Consider the following 11796-nt stretch of genomic DNA (forward strand, 5'->3'; position numbering starts at 1 on the left):
ACCCGGGAGATTAAAAAAAAATGTATTTTTTTTAAAAAGCAGCTGTCAGCAGTTAGCAGCTTATCTGAAGAGCAGCAACCGAAAATGTATGCAGATAGGGGAATAGTTTCTGGGGGCCCCTTAACCTCTGAGCAGAGGACAAGATCAATCATGCTACCTTTGTTTTGTTCAGTGTAAATAATCAAAGGTGGTGTAAAAAAGGGTCTTTGTGTCAGCAGTGATCTCAAGGGCGAGTGTTTGGTTTGTCAGTACCGGGCCACTGAAGAAAAATGTCAGACTATTTCTACATTCTATTTCTGCCAAATGATCCCCTTAAACCCGACACACTGGACCTTTAAATGTATGGTTCCGTATGATGTACATCCATTTAACTACATGAACACATACGCATTGCATCAGGGTTTCACTTCGAAGTAATGCACTGTGGAAACACATTAACAACCAGGGAGGATGGACACCCCTGGTCCATTATCTGCCCACTGGAAAAAGTCACACTGTTTACCCTTTTGAAAGCTGCAGGTGTAGAAACTCCGGCCGTTGTTAGGACCAAGTTTCAGCACCGTCCTCGTTAAACAGCGTTTCCCATGGTGACAAAAGGGGAAATTCAAGTCTGCCCACTGTGACAAAAAAAACAAGGTTTTTTTTAATAACTCAGTTGTGCACTTTCACTTCAAGCATTGACTTTTGATGCCAACAGAATACAATGTCTGTACTTAACAAAAAGTTGTTTTTCAGACTAAACAATGCGATAGAGATGAGGTCTTTCTTTACCTCAAAGAAGTTACACTTGGTCTCTCTGGGCAGCGAGCAGGAGTAAAACTGTCGTCCCTTATTCTCCCCCTCCTTGTGGACCACTCTGAGGACAGCTGGACGACGATGGGATGCACAACATGGAGCACTGGGACTAGAAGAAATAAAGGAGCCGCTGCTTGTCGCATCTATTTTGCTCGCACTGACAGAGGTGAAGAAACAGTCTTATTAGTTTGAAATAAATTGAAAGTAAAACACAAGCATACCTGTCACATCAACCCTTATTAGAGAGCAAACAACCTCTCCTCAGCCGTGTGGTGATGTGTGTTGGTAACTGTGGTATTTGCATGGTGTCCTTCTATGGCCATTTGTCAATCTGAGCTTTTTTAACAATGTTGCATTAAAAATTCCACAGTCAGATGCTTTTTTATCCCACTTATCTCCCTGAAGTTGCAAAAAACTTCTCTTATTATAAACTTATTCATGAATAGCCAAGCAAGAGATTCACTCACCGTGAGTTGGGGGTTCCATTTTGAGCATTGTTACTGGGAAAGGGACTGTGATCAATTCTCATTTTCTTTGGTGGGTGACTGTAGGAGGCCAGTGATTCCCTATTGGAGAGCTCGGCACTTTGCCTCTGCCAGCCACCAGAGGCATAATTGGGGCTTGTTGTCCCTTGGCAGACGCTGTATTTATATAAACCTTGCTCTGCCGCCAAGGAATTCAAATGACTGTCGGCTGGGGAGAGCGGGGAGTTTACAGGCTTTGGCTTCTTGCTCAAGTCGGAGAAAACAAGGGTGGATGTCCCGAATGCAGACCTCCAGTTGACTTTGAGCTCCTCTTGTGGCTTCTTGAAAGCGGTGCAGGGGTATTTAATCAAATCAGTGGTGAAGGGTGATGCTTCAGCGCTAATGTCGTCTTTGTGGACTGTGGAGATGGAGCCAGAGTGAGAAAACTCATTTCATGTTAAGCAGCTGCAGCATGTTCTGATGCTCTGGCTGCTCCTCATAAAAATGCAGCTTGTTGTTAGCTTTAAGTGGTGAGCCTGCCATAAAATTTACCAGTAAGCACCAGACTGCTGCACTGTGTCTTCAAATAAAATGTCCTACAATCTGTTGTGCTGATGATGCCCTCATGCAAAATTCTGTGAAATGAGCCCCCATATAATACAACTTTGAAAATAAGATGTTTCTGTAATGTTGAACTTCACTGTCTGACATCAGGGTCATTAACTGAGAGCTGTGAGTAAGTATTACTCTTCCATTAGTGTACAGTACCCTTGAGCAAGGCACTTAACCCCCAGCTGTTTTAGTGGAGCAGCTCAGTGGTCAACATTAAAAGATGTAAATGTGTAACTAGAAATGCAAATCATGATATCACTGAAAAAGAACAAGTGTGCTTGGGGAAACTTTCCCTGGAGAAATAAATGTCCATTAGTCATTTTCATACATTTCTCCAGGAAAGTTCATCTAAACATGCGACCATCATCACTGCTAACACACTGTCATTACTAACACACTCATGTCAGTTCAGAAACGCAGATGTACATTTGTAGATCGAACTGACTTTTTTATTCCCATTTTGCATAACTGAGGAAATCATTAAAACTCAGGTGGTGTTAATAAAGGCATTATAAAAGGATTCACTGTGGAAAATTCTTCTTTTATGCTCATTAACAGAAAAAGACTGTTGAAGGTCAAACGACTTATAAGAATGGTAATTTTTATGTTTCATTTTCACAAAAAAATATGAAAATAATAATGTTGTGATTTTTGCTGCCCTCTCTACCAAACAGGCTGCGGCATCTCTGAAGAACCACAATGAAGGGCTGCAGACTAATTTGCCTTTTTCATTTGGGTGCACCAGCGATTTTTGGCCTCATGTGCGTCAAAAATGCTGCGTGTACCGTATAATGGCATGTTGTGACACATTTTATCTTTATCAAAAAAAATGCAGCTCCAGCAATTTGGATATTGCAATTAGCCATATTGCGATTTCAATAATATTTTATTGAAATGTTTCATCCCTAATCACGTCAAGTCAGTTTTTATTTATATCGCCTAAAAATCACAAATCACATCGCCTCAGTGGACTTTAAAATATGTACAGTGTACGACATCTTGTGATTCAGAGGGAAAAACCCTTTTAGAAGAGGAAAAAATTAAAGGTCGGTCTAAATACATTTCAAATATAAAATACCAAATACTTTTACAGGAACTGTAAATTAAGCCATGTGTCCCTGCCCTGTCCAAAGAGTGTTTTGTTTGGATTGAGAACATTACGTGAACGAACTGCAGGATTTGATGCCAAACTGTAACGCTGACATTTGATATTCAGCAATTTATCCATTCTTGGAACGCTCAGGATAAAATGAACCACGGGCATGCTGTAGCTTTAAGTGCTTCTCATCTAGCTGTTCAATCATTTAAAAGAAATGTATTTAAAATTTGGAAGCATAATACTGGAAAATATAAAAAAATATATAAATAAAACAAATACAAAGCAAAGCATTCAGCTGCGGTTTGTTGGCTGCAACACAGATAAAAAGAACATCTCTTTCAACACAGTTCACTGCTGCTATAATGCATCTCAAAATAGTCAGAGAATAATGGCTGACTGACAGACACGCTCATTATTTGCGCAACAAAACACAAACACACACACACACCTACTCAGTCAGCCTGCTTAACTGCAGTGTCTCCAAGACAGCTTGCTGTTTTGTGCCTTGCTCAGAAGTACTTAAGCACTGATGGCAAAACGTACATGGGCTCATTCAGCTTAACAGCAGAACTACAGCTCCTATTATTTTATCTCTTGCTAACAAGGACATTCTGACGCCCCATTAAAGTCAGTGACTGTAAAAAACATGTCACTCACCCTCAGGTCTTGGAGTGAGGCAAGCATCACAGGCTTTTGCTGCTGGCTGGTTGATGAGTGTGCAGAGCTGACAGGCCCAGTCTTCTTCCTCCTTCTTAGCCACGTTATCATTGGTTTTCTCATTGTAGGCCCAGCCAATCAGGCTGTTTCTGACCGGGAGCTTACTGAATAAAGGAAACACAATAGTGGTCTTAATGAACCTTTGTTGTCTAAACAGGCTTGCTAATTTATAAAACCTGTGCACTGAAGCAGAAACAATGTAACTGTGTAAAGACAGAATTAAGAGCTCTTAGTGTTTAGGGTTGCAAATATTTGAGAATGTCCCAGGTAGAATCATTTCACGGGAATTCATGGGAAATAATAGCAATAAAATACACAATTAGGGGTTATTATCATGTCATATAGAAACAAACCTCAATATTGTAAACAATTGAACAAACACAAACACATTTCTGAGCTTAAATTTCTTTGGAAAATTGCCGGAAAAAAATCTTTCAGAGCGATGTGACATAAATCATTTCATTACTTGACAGTTCAGGCGTTTAGCTGAGGAATACTTTGAGAATAATTTAATGTGCGAATACATTATATAATTTTCTTTAATTACTTTCTTGGAACTGAAAGTGCAAAATGAGCAATAAATATAAATTATTCAGCAGCTTTAATTGTAACCCAATCATAGAAAGTGCAGGAAGAGAAACATACTCTAACTAGACAAATATTTTAAATTTTAAGCAGTGGATGAAGAGATGCAAGAAGGCACTGTGTTTCATATAATTGCTCTAAGCATACATGTTAGTGCTCTGACATGAAGCTCAACTATGTTTGACAAGTAGGCAAATCTGCAATGCCAACAGTCATGGAGGAGGAAAGTAGCAGTAGCTTTCAGGAAACTTTCCCCACAGATTGCTTTATCAGCTGTGTAATGCGTTGTAAGGGCTTTAGGCTCTAACCCCTCGCAAAGCTTTGCTCAAACACAACCCAGGAGGTGTTGAGCCTGTGCCCTGTCTGGCAAACACAGCCTTATATGCGCATTAATTTCCCCCCATAACACTTCCCACTCCCTGCCAAGCCCATCTGCCTGCAAAGATGGCCTCTCTAAATTTGAACGTATTATCTAAAAGGCTTTAGAACTTCCTGCAAGGAGAAGGTTTTGACAAATGGCAACTAGCTTTACCATGTTACTTTTTGGTATTATCACGTCTTAAATTCTCATTTTTACTTGTGTGATTTTCTTTTAAAACATCTTGTACGAGTATTGTTGGAAGGAGTTTGAGAAACTAAGAATTTCATTGCCAAAAGCTGCTTCACTGTAACTGTTGTGCATATGGTAATAAAGAACTGAAACTATTAAATTAAAATCATTAATTAAGAAGAATCAAAAGCCTACAAAAACATTGTATCCTACAATGAGACATTTTATTGGATGTAATTAATTAAGCATCATCTTGTTAATCCAAAAAAGCAATTACACTAAATGTTATGCAAGTCAAACCATAATTATCTGGAATTAGCATAGAAGGATTGTGATATACAGCAAACGCCCCCTTTACTCAAAAAGAGCAATGATAAACGTCTTCCCACACCTTCACCTTCTTCATAATCAAACTGAAGCTTTTCGAGCAGCTAACATCTGTGGTAAATTACATATTTATACACATAAACGTATCATCAAAATCATTATTTCACTTAATCACATTAAGTCAGATGTTATTGTGCTATAAACAACACATTTGTGATGGCGTTCTGTAGCGGGTCGACGAATTAAAGGAAAACGCAACAAAAATGTTTCATGATTTAAAATGTGTCACCCGAGAGTAAGTCGACTTGGTCTCCTATATAACCTCGCTCAGCCTAAATAAGACGCGAGTAACATTTTAGTGAAGGAGTAGGGAAGCAGAATTAGGCAATACTGGCAATGGTGACGATGGTGTAGCTGTCCAAAGTTAAAATACGTTACAATATACAATGGGATGTTTCGTAGAACAATTACAAACAATAATAATAACAACATAAAATAAATATTTCGTTCCGTTCTTTGTAAGTAATACAACATCTGTGTAGCAACATCTGGTCATGCGTTTCGTTTTGCCGTCCTGCCGTCCCATCAGACGGTTTCTTTGTTTTACCCATGCCATCCAGACGGTGCTGTCCGTTCGGCTAAATCTATGTGAATGCATCCTTATCAAAAACCAAACCACATTTTAAACCTTTTGCACACCACATTCAAATTAAAAGCATTTTCAAGGATTTCCAGCACCCATATGAACCCTGCTTTTATCTTTCCAATAATGCTCCAAGTACCTGAAGTATCAAACATTTCTTTAGCAAAACCCCGACCACACTTCAAACAGTCCTTACACGAATGCAAGACGGTATCTTTTCAGTCAAAGTGCCAAAGGTCTATGAGGATTTCTACCTGATGTCAACCCCGCTGGGATCTCCCTTCTGACAGCGCTCGCAGAAGTAAGTCATCCTGCCGTTGTCTCCAAGACGACAGACTGTGATGACATGAAAGCACTGGCCACACTGGGGACGCTTGTAGACTTTGTAATGTTTGTAGAGAGGAGAGCCAGATTTGCGACACTGATAGAGATGAGGAAGACAGGCAAGAGTGAATAAAGAGACATGGATAAAGAGAACAGGAAAACACATTCACTTCCTTACGTGTCTAGTATGCATGGACAGGAACATTTGCTTTGTCTATTCTCAAGGCAGTGAGGTTTCGACTTTTGCTCTCCTTCTTCAGCAAAACAGGATTTTAAGGTAATCCATTATTGCAATTCAGCTGAAATGAGTTGTCAGCTAAATACCGTAAGTAAATGTGTATGCGTCTCAACAAGCAAATACAGCTCTAGGATTACCACCAAAACTATTCAAATGCTTTTTTGCTTTTTTTTTGCCATCGATGTACAAAAACCTTACCTTGTAAAACAGAAGAGTGAAATCACGCGTCATCTTCACTAAGTGGTGGATCTGCTCGTCTTTCAGCTGCTGAACCTAAGAATAAAGCAGCACAGTTAGTTACAGTTCCCAGCCAGAGAGAAAATAAACCTTATTTGTATAGCTCTTCATTTCAAAACAGAGACCAACACTGCTCCGCAGTCAGAAAATCAATAATACAAGCAAATAAACAATAAAAGAACACCAGACATGAATGAGAAACTGGATTTAAAATGATGCAATGGAGAAAAATTACATATAGTGTATACGCAACACTTGCAGCCCAGGCAGCAAGGACCTGACTCTGGCTCAAAAAGTGAAAAAACTGATCCTGAGCACACAAACACAAACCACTTGTAGCTCTTTAAGGACACCTAGGGGCTCAATAATGGAGGAGAGGCTCATAAAGATTCAGTGGTCCCAGAAGAAGAAGGGGCCAAAAGTCCTAGATTAATGTCGTGGTCCAGTGTGCTGTATTCTTATACCCCATCTAATACTTTCTAGGGGGAGCAGAGCAGAGCCCCTGGTAATAGCTGAGTAATAGAAGTATTCATGCTGCAAAGTGTCTCTTACTGGCAGTGAATAGGTCACTCTAAATATCACATTTTTTATTCTACAGTTTGCTTAATGACAATATTAAGCAAACTGTAAAAAATATTCCAAGAGAAATATGAAGCATCAGGAATAGAAAGTATCTGAGTGATGTGTTATATAATACAGAGCCTAATATATTATAAATCAGAGGGAAACCCCTATTTGACTCTCAATAAAGACAAAAAACATCATACAAATAAAGAAACATCTCCAAACTGCACCGAGGGGAGGCATATCTGTGCCGCAATGCGCCTGTTTGTCTTTACCCTGTTTCACCCTCCTCATTGCAATGCATCACTCAATAATACAAGGGCTTAAACTTTCTCTCTGAGAGTTGTCTTGCATTTTTACCCTCTTTTTTGTTCCTCTGCTGAACACAATCCATCATCTTTTCCATACCTTCACGGCTGGGTGGAGGCCCGAGTCGAACAGGGCTTCGTTTTTAATGATGTTGCCGACACCCGGCATGACGGCCTGGTCTAGGAGAACGTCACAGAGCATCCTGCTCCTCTGGCTCCTCACTGCCTCCTCAGAGCGGGAGAAGCTGAACTTGGGGGAGCACACATCCAGACTCTCACTAGCCCTCACCCTTTGCTCACAGTCCTCTGTCAACCTGCAAGCAGACAGCTTTACAGTGCTGGAAGAATTCAGAAAATATATAGCTGCTGCCACAAGGTCAACTGGTGCATTCTCGGGATTATATATTTCACATTTTTTCTTCCATATATTCTGTTTCAGTTGTTTGCTATGAGCTAGGACAGCACAGGTGACATTTTCAGACACTAGAAATAAATGTCTGTCTGGCAGCTGAGCAGTACACCGGGGCCTGACAGTCAATGAAGAGGACAAATGTCGAGCCACAAGACTGTGTTTTTCATGCAACAATAGCCACTGTCTTCAGACACGGCCTAATGTAGGACATACTCACTGAATGAGACTCATACCCCAAGGTGAACTTCTGTCACCTCAATCTATCTAGGCTACGCTGGTGTCCCCGTTACCTTATTTCCACTGTGCTGTCAAAGAAGCACACAATGTCGTTAGTCAGGTGTATTTCCAGCACCGGTGTGGAGCCGGTCCTATCCTTCCTCTCAGCAGGGTTTATACGCATTGATCCATTCATACCGAAGTGCACTCTAAAAGGATGTGAGCACAAAAGAACGATGGAGAGAGAAGACAAATTTAAGGACAGCATGCGTGAGTTTATATAAGACTTGACAGCAAAGGGACAGAAAGGTGGCCTGCTGGCTGGAGACTGGAGCAATGTGGAATAGAAAGGTCACAGGTCCACAGTGCTCTCACGGATGGCTCCAGCACTTCTACCTGCTGGCTCACACCAGTGCAGCTATATATTTTAATTATTAAAGAAAAAAATCATTCAGTCTTCATTGTTGAAATAATAAAATAAGTATAACTATAACTCGATACATTATTGATATTACATTTGGAGCATATGAAGTAGAGCTACAACAATGAGTTGATCCAAGGAAAATTAGTTGCAAACTATTTCAATAATTAAATAACTTGTATTCCTTTTTCAAGCATAAATGTCAAACATTTGCTGGTTCCAGCTTGTTAAATTTAATGATTTGCTGCTTTTCTTTGTCATTTATGAAAGCAAATTAAGAGTCTTCTGGTTAATAAACATCTTACATATTTGACTCACTGGATCCCGTCCCAGTTATTTTGTTCATAACAAGTCTCTCAATGAACTTTTCAGCAAATGTGCTTCTAATTTACTTCTACCTGCATATAGAGAGTTGCTTTCTTGCCAAATCAGACATTTGTATCATATCTTATCACATATTTTATTTTGATAGCCAGCACTCACAAAAAAGACCCTCCACAGACTTTAGAGAGTCACACACAGTGTTGTAGAAGGTAACAAAAAATCATACTTTAGTAAAAGTAAATTTATTGTGTATCACTCTGGTAAAAGTAAAAGCCACCTATGCCAATAGTATTGGAGTAAAAGTCTTAAAGTATCTGACATTAAATCTACTTAAGTATCATAAGTACATTTCTGGCAATAAATATGATTACGTCTAGTAAGTAGGCCTGTACACTGTATACTGTGGGTTGGCTGATTATTGGATCTGTATTCAGAGTATTCCTGATGATCAGAATAAGTGCAGTCTTAGAAAAGAAAAACTGACGGCCAACAAAAGAAATTTATTAAAAAATGTGGTGCAAAGTAACTAGTAACTACAGTTATCAAATACATGTAAAGTACCATTTTTGCCTCTGAAATGTTGTGGAAGAGATGTATGAAGACCGCGGCGAAGTTAGTTTTAGGTTGATATTGGACAGACATTCACTCTGGAGACACCCGGAGCGGTGTCTCTTACTCACTGTGTTGCTAAATGGGATGAATGAGATACACCTCTTTTGATTACATTCACTGCTTCTTCTATTTTATATGAATATTTATTATGAAACTTCAGCATTTCTTTTCAATAGCTTCCATGTCATGTGACCCAGTGACTCCAAACCAGTGCTGAACTGTATTACTAAATGGGACAAAAAATAAGACACATATCCTTTTATTAAAATGTACTGCTTCTTCTATTTCATATATATGATTTTATCACTATTATTTTGCATCACTACACAGGCCACATAGGACACACAGTTTAGAGAGGCACAATATGGGTATGTTTGTTTATTGTCATGAGTATTATAAAGGATTATGAAGAATACAACTAAAATTCAAAATATCCATATGAAATAGAAGAAGCAGTAACATTTAATAAAAACAGATGTGTCTCATTTGTCCTATTTAGGAATAAAATTCGGCACTGGTTTGGAGTCACTGGGTCACATGACATAGAAGCTATTGGAAATAAATGCTGAACTTTTCATGATAAATATTCATATAAAATAGAAGAAGCGGTAAAACCCATTACAAAGAGGTGTGTCCTGTGTAGGGATACATGTTGGTATTTGGTAGGAATGACTCTATGTAAACGTTGTACTTGCAAAAGCCTACACCTGGTTACATGAGCTACACCTGTGTGTACATTACCTCAACGCTCTCGACCCAAAGTACATGAAGAGCTCCTTGCCCAGAGTTTCAACCCCGGTGAACTGACGACCGCTGAAGCTGTGGAAGACGTTTCCCTCCGAGCTGCTTCTCTGTCAACAAACGCAAACTGGTTACGGCTGCTCACATTGTCCAGCAGAAACTAGCTGGTTGTTATGTTTTGTACGGACACGTTAGCGTTAGCTTGTTTTTGTGCTGCGTAGAGAAATCATGACAAACCTTCGAAGTTATCAAACTTCCTCTGATCTCCTTCATTTTCTGCCCTCTCTGGACCTTAGCGCGGATCTTCTCTCCGCTCAGTGTGCATCCTGGACCCTCGACCATCTTCTAGTTCAGCATGTAAGCGCTGCTCCTCAGTGACAGTGCGCCAGCAGCGTGTTTACTCGCTCACCAGGAAGTTTATTTATTGCGATTCCCCGCCACACGGTTTAATTGTGCGCATGCGTGGTAGGACGTACTGTTTGTAACCGGAAATAGACGATACACAATAAAAGCATACATTAAGAAAGGTGCTTTTCCTAAATCATTTATCAATGTGAATAGATAATGATCAAACTGAAAACTACCCCACATAATGTGCATGTGTCTGAACATTATGTAGTATAGCCATGGGAGTGTGTAATGTCTTTAACTTCCCACCTGAGGGCGGTAGAGTATCATTGTTGGTCCTGCAGCCCACACAGACATCACAGGTGATGTCACCTGTAATGTAATGATTTTTTCAGGATGTAGATAGATAGATAGATAGATAGATAGATAGATAGAAAGTAGTTTAAACTCAAAAGCCAAAGAAGAAGAAGAATCTTTATTGTCAGTTATCTTTACATGGAACATGCAAACACACCCAAAATTAGTCCTCTGCATTTAACCCATCACTAGCTACACATGGTAAGTGCACACAATGCAGACTAGAAGCAGTGAGCTGCCGTGTCGGGCGTCCGGGGAGCACCATGGGGGTTTTCGGCGCTTTGCTCAGTAACCCAGGAAGTGAACTGGCACCTCTTCAGCTGGAAGTGAACTGGCACCTCTTCAGCTGCCAGTCCACTTCCATATTGCGGTCTGTAGCTGGACTTGAACCGGCCACCCTCCAGTCCCCAAGCCAGGTCTCTACTGACTGAGCCACTACCGCCCCAGAAGTAGAAGTAAGTAGTAATTATGGACCAACATCTGACTTTCAATTTTTATTAAGTTCATCAAAATGTCCTTCAATGTTTCTAACTCCATCCATTATCCCGTCATCAGAGGTTGAATCTAACTGCCAGATGTGAGCCCTATGGCCTAATCATACTACTCTCTGTACCTTTGCCATGTTCATAAGGTGTCCCATCTGGCTGGGGGAAAAAATTCATAGGAATTATAATTTGCATCATTGTCAAAAGATTTTCTGCATGACTTGCTTGAGTAATTGCAGCAACTTGTTTGCTCTGCAGTTCTACCATCCAGCAACCCTTCTGCTGGCCCAGATAAAAATAGATAGGCTACATGTTCTCCAGCCAAGTGCACAGCCATGCCCTCCTTCAAAAAAGGCAGTGCTCAGCAGTAATGTGTATTAAAATCTGAAACTGCTCTCTCACATTGGCTCTAAGGGA

The 11796-nt window shown here is 40.0% G+C and overlaps 1 protein-coding gene across 1 annotated transcript; it reads right to left on the reverse strand.

Annotated features, from left to right (window-relative positions):
* Nucleotides 1–23: 23 nt before the first annotated feature.
* neil3 (nei-like DNA glycosylase 3) lies at nt 24–10619 on the reverse strand. Its single transcript, XM_084352575.1, has 10 exons — nt 10427–10619; nt 10190–10299; nt 8166–8300; nt 7564–7777; nt 6553–6627; nt 6047–6213; nt 3628–3791; nt 1263–1677; nt 772–952; nt 24–617 (listed from the first exon to the last, which is right to left on the reverse strand). The coding sequence occupies exons 1-10, from the start codon at nt 10529–10531 to the stop codon at nt 435–437; spliced, it is 1749 nt and encodes a 582-aa protein (XP_084208701.1). The 5' UTR covers nt 10532–10619; the 3' UTR covers nt 24–434.
* Between the last annotated feature and the right edge of the window lie 1177 nt (nt 10620–11796).

Source organism: Pagrus pagrus (genome assembly GCF_965226575.1).
Source record: "Pagrus pagrus genome assembly, chromosome: 5".
Classification (NCBI taxonomy): Eukaryota; Metazoa; Chordata; class Actinopteri; order Spariformes; family Sparidae; genus Pagrus; species Pagrus pagrus.

What these genes read in the sequence shown, in the direction of transcription:
- neil3 (XM_084352575.1), bottom strand. Translation starts at nt 10,531, where the DNA reads ATGGTCGAGGGTCCAGGATGCACACTGAGCGGAGAGAAGATCCGCGCT. An exon ending in TTTGGGTCGAGAGCGTTGAG is followed by an intron (nt 8,301 to 10,189) that starts GTAATGTACACA and finishes ACATCCTTTTAG; the next exon opens with AGTGCACTTCGGTATGAATG. An exon ending in CCTCACTCCAAGACCTGAGG is followed by an intron (nt 1,678 to 3,627) that starts GTGAGTGACATG and finishes CCATCTCCACAG; the next exon opens with TCCACAAAGACGACATTAGC.